This window comes from Erpetoichthys calabaricus, chromosome 14 (genome assembly GCF_900747795.2).
Source record: "Erpetoichthys calabaricus chromosome 14, fErpCal1.3, whole genome shotgun sequence".
Classification (NCBI taxonomy): Eukaryota; Metazoa; Chordata; class Cladistia; order Polypteriformes; family Polypteridae; genus Erpetoichthys; species Erpetoichthys calabaricus.
This window is the reverse complement of record NC_041407.2, coordinates 35,455,832-35,469,574: the sequence shown is the minus strand read 5'-3', so window position 1 is coordinate 35,469,574 and position 13,743 is coordinate 35,455,832. Positions and strand designations below refer to the sequence as shown.

The 13,743-nt window shown below is 36.9% G+C and overlaps 1 protein-coding gene across 1 annotated transcript in view; it reads right to left on the bottom strand.

The window, feature by feature from the left end:
• LOC114643479 (E3 ubiquitin-protein ligase rnf213-alpha-like) overlaps window positions 1-13,743 on the bottom strand; it is a 367,913-nt gene that overhangs the window by 74,591 nt on the left and 279,579 nt on the right. Inside the window, 7 exon segments of the mRNA XM_051918940.1 lie at window positions 4,931-5,053; window positions 5,335-5,525; window positions 11,127-11,134; window positions 11,437-11,550; window positions 12,502-12,541; window positions 12,544-12,600; window positions 12,823-12,992. Of these exon segments, the coding sequence (XP_051774900.1) occupies window positions 4,931-5,053; window positions 5,335-5,525; window positions 11,127-11,134; window positions 11,437-11,550; window positions 12,502-12,541; window positions 12,544-12,600; window positions 12,823-12,992 (703 nt within the window).

Sequence of the window (13,743 nt, the reverse complement as noted above, 5' to 3'; positions counted from 1 at the left end):
CAGGACTCTACGTGATTATGGTTCTTCTCGATTTATCTGCTGCCTTCGACACAATCGACCACGACATCATGATCTCCCGACTCGAATCCTGGGCTGGTGTATCTGGCTTAGCCCTCGACTGGTTCAGGTCATATTTCTGCAACAGGACTCTTAAGAGTCATGCTAGACGATTTTTCGTCTGAATCAGTCCCACTCCCATGTGGTGTCCCCCAGGGTTCCATTTTGGGGCCACTACTTTTTTCAATTTACATCCTGTCTTTAGGTGCAATTTTTAGAAAACATGCAATCTCGTATCACCTATATGCTGATGACTGCCAAATTTATTTCTCCCTCAAGTCAACTGACTCCACTAAACCTCTTCTCGACTGCTTATCTGACATTAAGGACTGGCTGGCTGTAAACTTCTTTCACCTGAACGATTCAAAAACCGAGGTCATTGTTTTTAGTCCTGACCGCAAACAGACCCTACCCCTTGGCCTCGACTTTCTTCCCATTCCAGTAACTTCGTCTGTTTCCAATCTTGGAATCAAAATGGATATGGTCCTGAAAATGGATGCTCAAGTCAACAGCACAGTAAAATCCTGCTTTTTCCATCTCAGGCGAATTGCCAAACTCAAACCAATTCTGTCTTACCACCTCCTGGAATCAGTAATCCATGCATTCATTACGTCCCGGCTCGACTATTCTAATTCCTGCCTATATGGTATTAGTAAAGCCACTCTTTCTAGACTCCAATTGGTTCAAAATGAGGCTGCAAGGCTTTTAACTGGAAGCAACAGAAGCCAACACATTACACTGATTTTAAAAACCCTACACTGGCTGCCGGTTAGATTCAGAATTGATTTTAAGATACTCCTCTTAACCTATAAGGCACTAAATGGTCTAGCCCCTGCCTATTTGAGTGTCTTGCTCCATCGTCACAATCCCCCTCGTGTTCTTAGATCCGCAGATCAGCTGCTCCTAACCGTTCCCAAGGCACGTTTTAAAGTTCGTGGTGAAAGGGCTTTTTCCGTCTGTGCACCTAGGCTCTGGAACTCCTTACCTTTAGTGGTTAGGCAAGCCGCTTCAGTCGCCACATTCAAATCACACCTAAAAACGCACTTCTTCACATTGGCTTTTAATTCTTAACTTGTCTTATTTCCACTTGCTTTTTGCTATTTCTCTGTTTTATTGGGTCCCCTGACCTGTTTTTAGTGTCTCTGTTTTAATTCTCTCTTAATGTTTGTTTTTAATATTTTGCTTTTAGTCTTGCTTCTTTTAACTGTACAACGCTTCGGTCAGTTGTAATGCTGTGTTTTTAAGCACTTAACAAATAAAAATGGTATGGTATGGCTCCAGCCCCTGTGATGTCACGTCCGGGCTCGAACCTATGGCTGAAGACCTTCATGAGCGCGACCCCTTTGATCTCACTTCCTGTCTTCCCCTTTAAAAGCATCCACCTTTTCCCTATTCCCTCAGTTCTGTTTTGGACTCGGTTTTGTGCACATCAGTGTTGTATACAGTTTGCGACTTTGCAGCAAGGAAACCAAATACACGGGTGGCTGCCCCAAACCTTTCTATGAATCTGAGTCGAGTTTCTGACAACGTGAATGGGGTTACATTTTTCAGATTTGGACTCGGTATCATGCATGGACTGAACTATTATTATCTAGCTAAAAAGGTTCAGTGCATGTAGACAATATAAATTTTTATTATTTTGCTTTAAAACATTGAACTATACAGGTGCACGCCAATTTTATTTCCATCTAATATATATTAACAGATTGTAGGGAGGTGCTGGTAACAGGACCTTACAATTACATTTTCAGATGGTGAATAGAAGTCAGCTTTCAATAAAGTTCATATGGTCTTCAGATAGTTTTTGGAATAGGACATGAAGTTGAAAAATCCGAACTGTACATTTATTATTGCTATGCTTTGTTCCTCGTTGTTTTCCTTTATAAATGTATCTGCTTTGCGTGCAGTCTGAGACTGTAGAGGAGACAATTTCCTCTAATAGACAAATTTCCTTTAACTACATGATGCTGGTACTGCAGACATAAGGACAATATGAAGATGGAGATGGGGTTTTTGGATGAAGCACAAATCTTCTGAATAGATGGAGAAGCTTTTTGAGTGAGTGTGGTCGCGTGTATTACTGTGTCCTACAATGTACAAACAGGGATAGGAGTGCCTCTCATCTTGTACACTGTGCTGCTGACCATGAAAAATCAGGTGGATTATGCAAATCTGATAAAGGATATATGGATGAATTTTAAGGTCACCTTGTATCTGATTTTTGTGTATTACCATACTTTAATGTTTGACCTTCTGTAAAGCATTTAGTTTCCTTTTCAAAATTGCACCATGCCAAACAATACAATTAAAAGTTATGTGGTAAGTTTAAAAAGTACAAATTAGAAATTGTGCTCAAACAGCATGCACCATTCTTTATTCAACAATTTCAAAGTATGCACAATATATTAAACATAAAGCAGAATGTATTATGATTTATGGTTAAAAAACCTGATTGTGTCACTAGGGACATTACACATTATGTACTAAATTAAACTAATAATTTGAAAATTTTAACTCCTAAACTACTTCAGTCATTTTGTTTCTTGACACCAAAAAGCTACAGAATGTGCTACAGGTATATTGAATTGACATGACCAAACTTGCAATGTAAACAAATTAGCCTCATGAACTTGGTATCCTTTGCGGTGGGTTGGCACCCTGCCCAGGATTGGTTCCCTGCCTTGTGCCCTGTGTTGGCTGGGATTGGCTCCAGCAGACCCCCGTGACCCTGTGTTCGGATTCAGCGGGTTGGTAAATGGATGGATGGATGGAAGTTGGTATCCTTGTAACAAGAAACATGGAACAACACTTGTTTTATCACAGCAATAAGTGACACACAGATCTGGAAAAAACAAACCTTTGTGCTGGCACCAGTGCCTAAGATATAAATCAGCCTTTCACACAGTAAACCTAGCATAATTCTGAAGGTTCACTTTTTTGGAAAATATTCTTAAAAGATCTCAAATTTTCATTCACGTACAGATTTATTCCATGAATATAATACACACAAATTACACAAACTGATGCTACATACAATATACCCCTGGTGGGATACGTTTAGTCACTTTTCAGTGACTTTCAATTACTGCCCCTATTAAATGTGGTGTTCCTCAGGGATCCATTTTTAGGTCCTATTTTTCATATACCGTATATACTCGCATTTAAGTTCTGCCGTGGATAAGTCGGGGCTTGATTTTACAAAACTCACGCTATTGGCCCAAAAGATTATGATATGCTAATGCCCACCTGAGAGAGTAACCACAGAGAAGATTGCCTTATTATTATTATTTTATTTTTATAAGTATTGTGCCTATTTGACCACACGGTAATACCCAAACTATTCCGAAATGACATTTGCACCATTTTGTGTATCTTACACCCTTATACACCTTTATCATAAGATCATCCCTTTTCTACAATGGAGCGTTCGATCAGAAGAAAATATGAAGCTGGTTTTAAATTGAAAGTCGAAGTGGCAAAAGAAATTGGCAACTGTGCTGCTGCAACAAAATTTGAGATGCCTGAGAAACTGGTGCAAGACAGAAGGAAGCAAGAAGATGTTTAAAAAAAAAAAAAAAAATTAAGTGTTGTATTTTTGGACGGGAGTATAAGTCGGGGTCTGATTTTATGATCAATTTTTCGGGATTCAAGACCCGACTTATACGTGCATATATACTGCATATCTTCATCCTACAGCAGCTGAATTTAGAAAGTTTAATATTTCTTTTCACTGTTATGCTGATGGCACACGCTTATATTCCTGTGTGCAACTTTGCAATAAATCAAATGCACAACTGTTTTATTGAACTAAAGTCCTGGATGGCTGACAATTTCCTCAGTCTTAACCAAAATAAAACGGAAGTGCTGATAGCTAGTCCAGCCGCCAAAGCTTAAATTGGTTTTGAACTTCTTGGCTCTTTTGTGGATTTTTGCAAACCTCAAGTTCATAATTGTGGAGTTAATTTTGACAGTAACCTCTTTTGAGAAACAACTTCATTCTGCGGTAAAAAGTGCTTTTTCCAGCTCTGTCTTTTAGCCAAGGTTAAGCCTTTTTATCTCCTAGGAATTTTGAGAAAGCTAACCATGCTTTTATCATTTCTTGGTTTGATTATTGTAACTCGTTATATTATGGTATTAAGAAATCTCTGATATGCAGGTTGAAGTTGATTCAGAATGCACTGCTTTGGTTGGGGCAAAAAAGTTTGATTCAGTATTTCCAATTGTAGCTTCTTTACACTGACTGCCTGTTAGTTTCAGAATTGATTTTAAAATTTCATTGCTTTTTTTTCAACCAATACATGTGTATGCTCCTGTCTACTGTATATATCCGAATTGTGCATTTTACACCAGCTATCCAGAAAGCTTAGATCTACCAGTCAGTTGTCTCTCATACTAAGCGTAAAACTAAGGGGGGGGGGGGGGGGGGGGGGGTTTGTGGAGAGGGTTGCATCTTCTGCACCTCGTCTGTGGCATTCTTTACCTAAATACATTAAGGGGTCACCTTCAATTTAAATGTTTAAAATTAGACTGAAGATGCATTTTTACTCTCTTGCTTTCCATGACCTTCAGTGATATTGATGGTTCCCTCCTCTTAGTCACTTGTTTGTTTCACTTTACTGCAGGTTGTATTATGTCTATTGTATGTTTTAATGTAAAACACTCTGGCTACAGCATTACTGATATTGTTTTAAATGTGTTCTGTAAATAAATTGAGATTGAGTACAACCTTTGTCCTGACAAGTTACTCCTGACTGACTGTGTTCAGTACAAGAGCCTCTGGTTACTCCCTTGGCCCTTAGACTGGTTATCAGCATGCTTATAGTAACTAGCTGAATTACACAACAGATTTCACAATAAAATCTAAGCCTGTTACCTTGAGGGCCTCTGTTATGCGTTCACCTTTTCCTTCAATCATTGCTTTCCCAACAGCATCTCTCAAACATTTATAATCTTCACCACATATGAGATATGGGTCCATTTGGGCTGTCTGGTCAGACTAGGTGGAAAGAAGTAAAAATATTGTATATATTTTTTTAGATTGTAATAATAAATCATTATCTTAAAAATGTCTACGCTCTACAGAGACACCTACAAATATAGTCAAGTATTATGACCTTTTCTAAGCTACACACACATAAAAATGATGAAAAAGAAAACACGGACATGAAATCTGAAATACAAAAATTAACTATTTTTACCTTTTCAAGTATGAAATCTGTAGTACTGAGCATTAAAACAAATTGAAATACATATTTAGCAATGCAGGTATTAATTTACCTGATGCTGAGCAATTTCAGAAGGGAAAATCCATGCAAAACTTCCTTCCTTCAACAACTGCTGGACAAACTCCATGCCTTGCTGCCTGCAGACATTTCGAACCATGTAAATTCTGTACCAGTTGTTCTTGCTTTTATCACAAAATTCTTTGATACTTTTCAGATATAAAGTTCCTTTAACATTCTGAGCATCTACAAATTCAAAACAAAATTTATATATAAATTTCTACTAAATATGAACTCATAATAAACCAGGCTTTACTAATAGAGAGTCTCAAAGCAGGAGTATACATTAATATATATATATATATATATATATATATATACACACACACATACATTAATATATACATTTATATATATATATATCTATAATAATAAAAGGCAAAGCCCTCACTGACTGACTGACTGACTCACTCATCACTAATTCTCCAACTTCCCGTGTAGGTGGAAGGCTGAAATTTGGCAGGCTCATTCCTTACAGCTTACTTACAAAAGTTAGGCAGGTTTCATTTCGAAATTCAAAGCGTAATGGTCATAACTGGAACATATTTTTTGTCCATACACTGTAATGGAGGAGGCGGAGTCACGTATCGCGTCATCACGCCTCCTACGTAATCACGTGAACTAAAAACAAGGAAGACATTTACAGCACGAGTCACACGCGGGAACGAAGGTAAATGACGTTAATTTTTGACTGTCTTTTAATACTGTGTAAGCATACATATTAACACATGTGCAATTAAACGTGTGCATTTACGGGGTGATTTCTCAGGCTTAAAAGCTCACCTTTTATCAAACGCGGGAAGAAAGGTAACTGACGTTGTTCACTGTCTTTTAATACTGTGTAACCATACATATTAACACATGTCCAATTAAACGTGTGCATTTACGGGGTGATTTCTCAGGCTTAAAAGCTCGCCTTTTACTAAAAAGGTAAATGCAAAACTATTTTCAATCAGTTTATTGAAACGCTCCCGTTAAGGATTGCAATAACATATTCGCGAGATAAAAGAACGAAGTAGGGGGAAATGGAGGAACAGCCGCAAACAGCGAACAGCAAAAAATTAATTAAACAATTGAGAACGGAGCGAGTTAAGCGTACAAGCATGTTCATAAGGGAAACAAAGCACGGTGTAAAACGTAAGTTTCAATTAAGTTTATAGAAACGCTCCCGCTGCGGATTGCAATAACATATTCGCGAGATAAAAGTTTAATGAGAAGACACGAGGTATAAACGAACCACACGCCGTGGCGCAACGTTAGGGGCAACAGTTTCAACCATTCTATGATCTGCTTCTCGCAACTGAAAGACGGCACATGGCGGATGTTAGCCGACTTGCTGACCGCAACGTTAGGGGCTTCAACTATGGCGCTGACGCCACATCTCAGTGCCAACACTTTGCAGACTGTATTTAAAAGACACGCCCTCCTCACTGGACAGTTAAAAACACCAATCAAACTAACGATGACATCAAGTATTACCCAATCCAAAGTAGGAAAGGAGGCATCTTCATAAAATGCGTGTGGGATGATTTGCATGAGACGCTGCTTTAAAAAAAAAATGATAAAAAAAATACGGGATAAATCCCGTCCAGTATTGATTCAAAACGGGACGCGCAATTTCATTCTCAAACGCGGCACGATTCCGTATTTTAAAGGACGGGTGGCAACCCTACAGTGCCAGGTAACCACCCATACAATCAGATTGTGATTCAGACTAGGAATGCAATGAATGTAATTACCCCGATCTACATACAAGGCGAAAGTCTTGCAACATTCAAAGATGATGGTTTGGGATAAGTACACCATACAACATAAAAGAGCTTATGAAGCCTTGAACCGAAAAAAGCAAGATCTCAGAGATCGTAAAAAAAAACATAGGACGTAATGTCGTTTTACTCGCTGTAGATTTTAGTCAAACATTACCAGTTATTCCACGAGGGAGACCAGCAGATGAACTCAACGCGTGTTTAAAATCCATGCTTCTCCCACGCTCGGTTATATGTCGCGTGTTCTCGGGTAGGTGCACCAAAAAATGTATACATTTAAGCATGTAATGGGCAAACAAAAAATGAGGTATACCCGAAGGCACTGCAGTAGTACTTCATGTAACTTTACTTCTTAAATGTTAATGTTTTACTGTTTAATAATTTATACGCTTCTTATATGTTGTTCAAATTCTTTTATCAAAATACCACTGACAGCGCAATGCACGATAACATGGAGTGAATACACCATACGCATCCACCCACGGCTGCCCTGCTGTGCGCAGATAGGAGTTGATTCTACAATAAAATAAAATAAAGATAAAAAGAGTAAAACAATCATCACCCATAAAGCGTGTGTGTGTGTATATATGTGTATATATATATGTTGATATGTGGATGTGTATATGTATATATATATATGTATATATATATATATATATATATATATGTAGATATGTATATATATGTGTATATGTATATGTATATATATGTTTATATGTGTGTGTGTGTATTTTATATATATAAAACACAGCAACACTCATAACAATGACAACACAATTACATTGACAATCATGTTACGTTATTTTTAAAATGTTTCCTTTTTTTTTCATAACCTCTTTAACACACTACTTCTCCGCTGCGAAGCGCGGGTATTTTGCTAGTATATATATATATATAAAACGATGATATAGTGTGGGACAACTGCATTGTAATGTGCTGATTAGTCTACTTCAGAACCAACAGAAAACTAGTACCATGTACTTGAACACACACTAGAATTACCAAAGCCTATGAAAAAATTTGTAAATCCGGCCCACCTTAAATCCCTTCACACCAGTCTGTCAGCGTCTTTTGTCCTGTAAAGGTACCGATAAACACAAGCAGCAATCAGCCTGCTATTCCATCCCCCCCACCGCCGCAGAACATGCACAAAGTTCTCCCAGCTCATGCCTTGATTATCTAGGAGTGAAGTGCTGGAATTTTAGAGTGGAAATAATAGATCGTTATTTGGTACACATGCATTTCATGTGTGTTTCGTTTCTACAATAATCTGTGTATAAACACATCGTTAAAACAGAAACATTTTTCGCATTTTAGTAATAAATGACAAAATGTAGGCATAAACTATATAATGTGTGACGCCTGAAGTCCAAAGATCAAATAAACACTTTCACAAAAGGTTCAAGGACAATACAACAGCTTCCGTAGCGTAGCGGTAAGATTTGCTGACTTGTAATCAAGAGTCCCCGGTTCGATCCGACTGCCTCCTATATTTACCAATTCCAGTAGTGAGCTGCTCTTATTGTTAATATTATACAATAAACACATACATTTGGTTTGCGTCTGTAACAGACGATGTACATTTATAGTCCTTGTAAAAGTTACTGTTTTCTTTTTCACTTTTATTCTCCGTCATGCTCATGATACATACTACCAGCCCCCCACCCAGGGATCTAACGCTGTTAGTTTTTATTTGAAACTGGGAATAACTGTAGATGTGAGTGGTGTTTTGAGGCAATGGAACTGGACATTCTCTGATCTGGATGGATAAAAGCTGACACACAAATGCTGGTGAATCTGCCTTCTTCGTATCTCACCATCACTTGAATTTTTTTTTTTTATTCAGTTTTACTGAGTGTTCCTACTTACGATGAATTAGTATGCAACTTATGGTCCATGATGTCAAAGCCGCACTGGCAAAAAAATACAGAGACATAGGTATATATGATATTTGGAATTATTCATTTTATGACCTGTATAGTACATTTCGGAAAACATTGTGGCACGGATGTAACATTATTCATATTATTCATATTCATTCGCATAGCATCTTGCGGTTGTAATCAGTGACCGTTGTGTTTTTTTTTTTCTCCCCAATCATGCGAGTACCCACATGTTGCTGTATGGTGGTGTTTCCTTTGTACTCCAGGACATGCAGAGGAAAAGAATAGTACAGAGAGGTCAGTTCAAGCACTATATGCAATCATCAAATTCAAATGTTAACAGTTCACACACACACACACAAAGGACCATCCCTTCCTACATTTATGACATTTGTACCTGTTGCAATGTACACACTTCTACAGATTATTGTAAGAAATGGAACAACAAATGAAATGCATATGTTCCAAATAATGATCTATTATCTTCACTCTAAAACTCCAGCACTTCACTCCCAGATAATCAAGGCATGAGCTGGGAGAACTTTGTGCAAGTTCTGCGTGGTGGTGGGGGGATGGAATAGCAGGTGCTTACTGCTTGTCTTTATCAGCCCATTTACAGGACAAAAGATGCTGACGGAGAGGTGCAAAGGTGGGCCAGATTTACGAGTTTTTTGTAGGCTTTGGTAATTCTGAGTGTTAAACAATTTATAAATTGGTCATGATAAGACATTTGATATGCCCCAAGTAATATTGATTTATAGAAATTTATTTCACTTAAGGTTCTACAAATGAAATTATCCATTGTTAGTGGTAACGGCCATTACCTGGCCAGGACGCCCAAAGGAATGGAAGGACTTAGGGGAGAGAGGATCGCTGAGGCAATACCTCCCCCCTGAGACAACAGAGGGTAGCCCTCCTGGGCAGCTGTGGCACCATGGATTCCCGCAGGGCATGCTGGGAAATGGAGTTCTAGTGCAGCCCCTGTTGGTATCCGTGGGGGCTACCAGGGGGAGCTGCAGAGCACTTATAATGGGACTCTCCACCACACCTGGGAGTGATTCCCAGGTAATCCTGATGAACCACGTGGAGCCACTCCCAGGTACTGAATAAAAGGAGCTGCCTCACTCCACATGCTGGAAGCCAGAGTTGAGAGGTGGGAGACAAAGCTTACTGGGAGAGGAGTGAGGCAAGCAACAAAAGGGGAGAAGACGAAGACAATGAAGAGTAGAAAGAAGAAGAGACTGAGCATTACTGCTGGTGCTTGTGTACTGTGCTCTGTAGTGGAGAGTAGGGAAAAGCGCCTACCCAGATTGCCTTGGACTTGTGTCCCTGTGCCTGTCTGTGTCAGGTTTGGGAAGCTGTATGCCCCAGTATTCCACACCATCTTCAAAAAAGATTGATTAAGTACAATATTAAACATTTTTCTGTTTAAAAACTAGAACAGTAACTGCATAGGACTAGGGATGTCACAACTGACAATGTCTTCAGCACCTAGTTGATACAAAGCTTCTGATGAAATAATGGTACTAGCTTTTTTTTTTTCTTTCTTAACAGTATTGATAGTCTGATTGAAAGTTCGTACTGAACTCATGTGTGACTGCAAGTAGACCCTATATACATCAGAAGGCTACAATAATACTTGAGGAAAATGTAAGTAAAATCTATATATGTGAATAGTTATTGATGGTGATGATACAATGGAATTTGGTAGCTGAACACAAAAAATTATGGTACTGTCAAGTTAAGTGGCTTTATTGTCACTGCTATTCTCATGCTAACCACTCACATACCCATAGAGTGGTACGAAATAACAATTTTCCAGCGACCGTGAACAACACATATATAAACACAGAGACACATTCCAAGACAAGTAATGAACTTCTACTATACTAAATAAATAAACATAAAAATGTACTGCAAATAAATAAAACTTTAGCACCTGGATTGATTACTTGCTTCACTAAGTGCTCTACAGCTACATCCAAACAAAGACGGTGTCCGGGCCAATGATTGTAGATAATTCAATAGAAATATGTTGTGAAATCAGTAACCGTTATTGATGTAGTGTGCAAGAAAGCACTTTCTTGTTCAAGCTGGACAATTTTTCTAAGGCTGAGTAAGACTGCATCTTTTCATACATTGAGTCCTAGAACAATGAAAAATACACCTTAGAAATACATAGTAATGAAAATGTAAATATCCAATTTTACTAATGGACAATACATTTAAAATGGTTTCTGGACATGTTAATTAAACACAAATAATTGTAAGTGTTACAATCAAAAATAATGTGTCCACTTAATGCCAGTTTCCCAGAACTCTGTCTGGTAATCTTGTAAATTTTACAATATCATCCAACTGTCCTAGTCGGTTGTGCATACATTGCAAGGATTCCAATTTTTTTTTTTATTACTAAACCTATTAGAGAAAAAATAAGATTATAGTTACCTCAAGACAGTTATGAACAAGGAATACAGTTCTGTTTTGTCTTCCTTCTTTCAAAAGGTTACTTTTTTAACTGCAGATAAATGCCTTTCCAGATACTTTTTAACCTTTTTAAAGCTTAAAAAAGAAACAAAGATCAATGTTCTTGTTGGATTTTGGACTTGAAGAATACGTGGCACAGACTAACATGTTTGAATAAATACACATTGTAATCATGTAGAAATATTAGAAATGTACAAAGTAAAAAAACTGATAGAAACTATATGAATTATTTTGACAAACATTGAAAATAGTTTTATGCTTCAAGGCTGGTGGAAGAGTATACCAATTATGGTTTGACTGAAATTGCTTCCAGATACAAGTATATATGGCATTTTATGACTGTGTTATTAGAACTGAATTAACAAGAACTAAACCACATTTGATACACTTTTTATTTCTTTACTTCATTAAGATCTGTGTATTAAGTCCATTCTCTGTTTAATCTCCTTCAATTCTAGATTAAAAGTATTTATCCATAAAGCTGGTGGCACACGACACGACTTCTAGTCAGAGGGGATATCAAATTTGAAGACTGCAGTAACTTTGTCTTGTCTCCTTAATGACGTCAGATTACATGAACAGGAATTGCAGTGGATGACAAATTACACAACTCAGTGTGAAATTTCCAGAGGTACCATAAGCTTGCTGCATGCTAATAGCTAACTGATGTGCTGCCTGACATTTATCAGAAATTTTACTTTCTGATAAAAGAAACTGCAGATTTCTTTCAATAAATTATATGTGTTGTACTTCAATTAATTAACTCTAAAAGACTTGCAAAATCCTTTATTTCAAGACCTAGTGATTTATTGCATTTTAGTTTAATAGGATCATTATTATGAGTGGTAAAACTACCGCAACACACATAAGGCAGATGGATTGTTGCTCTGTACACCAAATAAATTAACATACTAAATGATTTCAATTGATTTGAAAGGGGTGTTTCAGGTAATAATTCAATTAAGATATGTTCATGTTTTAGGATTATCAAATCAGAAATGTAGAAATGCAAGAAAATAAAATTACCTGTACTTTAACAAAAGTTTGAGCACAATAGATCGAACACTGGATTTCTGTCCACAGAATCATCAAAGGGAGACAAAGACTTTGTGAAGAATTCACAACCTTAAAATGAACAAATGAATACTGACAAAGATCTGAAATGCTCAGATGCACTGAAAAACTAATTAATGCTATTAATGCTGAATGAGAAAACAACCCCTCACCTCCCCCATCACCTCTGCAAACAATATAGCTTGGACTGTAGCTTACTTCACACAAATATTTCACTTTTTGCTTCACAATTTAATTATTTAAAATAACAAAAATCAAACACTTTCAGATTACCTTTCTTTAATAATGACTTTGTTTCAGTTTGGAAATCAGCAAGGACAAGGAGATGAAAAATAATATTTTCAGTAGGTGGTTCATTGTCTTTAAAGCACAACGTTGATACCATATCAATAAAAAATGCATTGCATCGGTTTCGAAATTTTGCATTTACTGTTACTGCACTCCTGAAACCATAAAGCAGACAAAATCAGGTTGTGCAACAGTACAGATTACAATAAATAAGATTTACAAATACACATTTACAATTTTTCTTCACCTACAAACTAAAATGCTACAAACTAAACACTAAATACTACAGCAAATTTAAAATACCTACATATTAACACATTTTAGTTTTACATTAATAGTAATAAATGGTTGAGACCCTCAATTTCATGAAGCTGTTATTCACATCAAGAAGGTGGCACTGAAAATGGACATTATTTAGTGACACTTTTTCACACTGCTACTTTAATCCAGCACTCTGTTACAAATATCAGTGCTGTGCAATAAGAAATCCACTGTATTGTTAATAGATCCTTAAATGGGAAATATGATTTTAGAAAAAAATGTATGAATAGATTCAATGACCAATTGTAACAATAGAAGTGAAAAACACATTTTACAATCAATCAATTAAACCACAATAAAGGAATTAAATGGCAAATAATCATTAATTTCATAAAGCTGCTCAATTATCATATCTGCAACATTCATAGGATCACAGAAGAATGAATGTTGTATCTCTTGTGTCTGGTAGGGATTAACCATCATTTCTAAGGAATTATATACACAAACATTCCACAGTTAGGAGAAATCTAATAGATCAAGTCATTCCATCATATTCAGATCAAAAAACAAACAAAAAAATCTGCACACACTTCTTGGCACAGCCAATATAAAATGTGTTTGGCTCAAAAGTCAGTAAAAGAACAA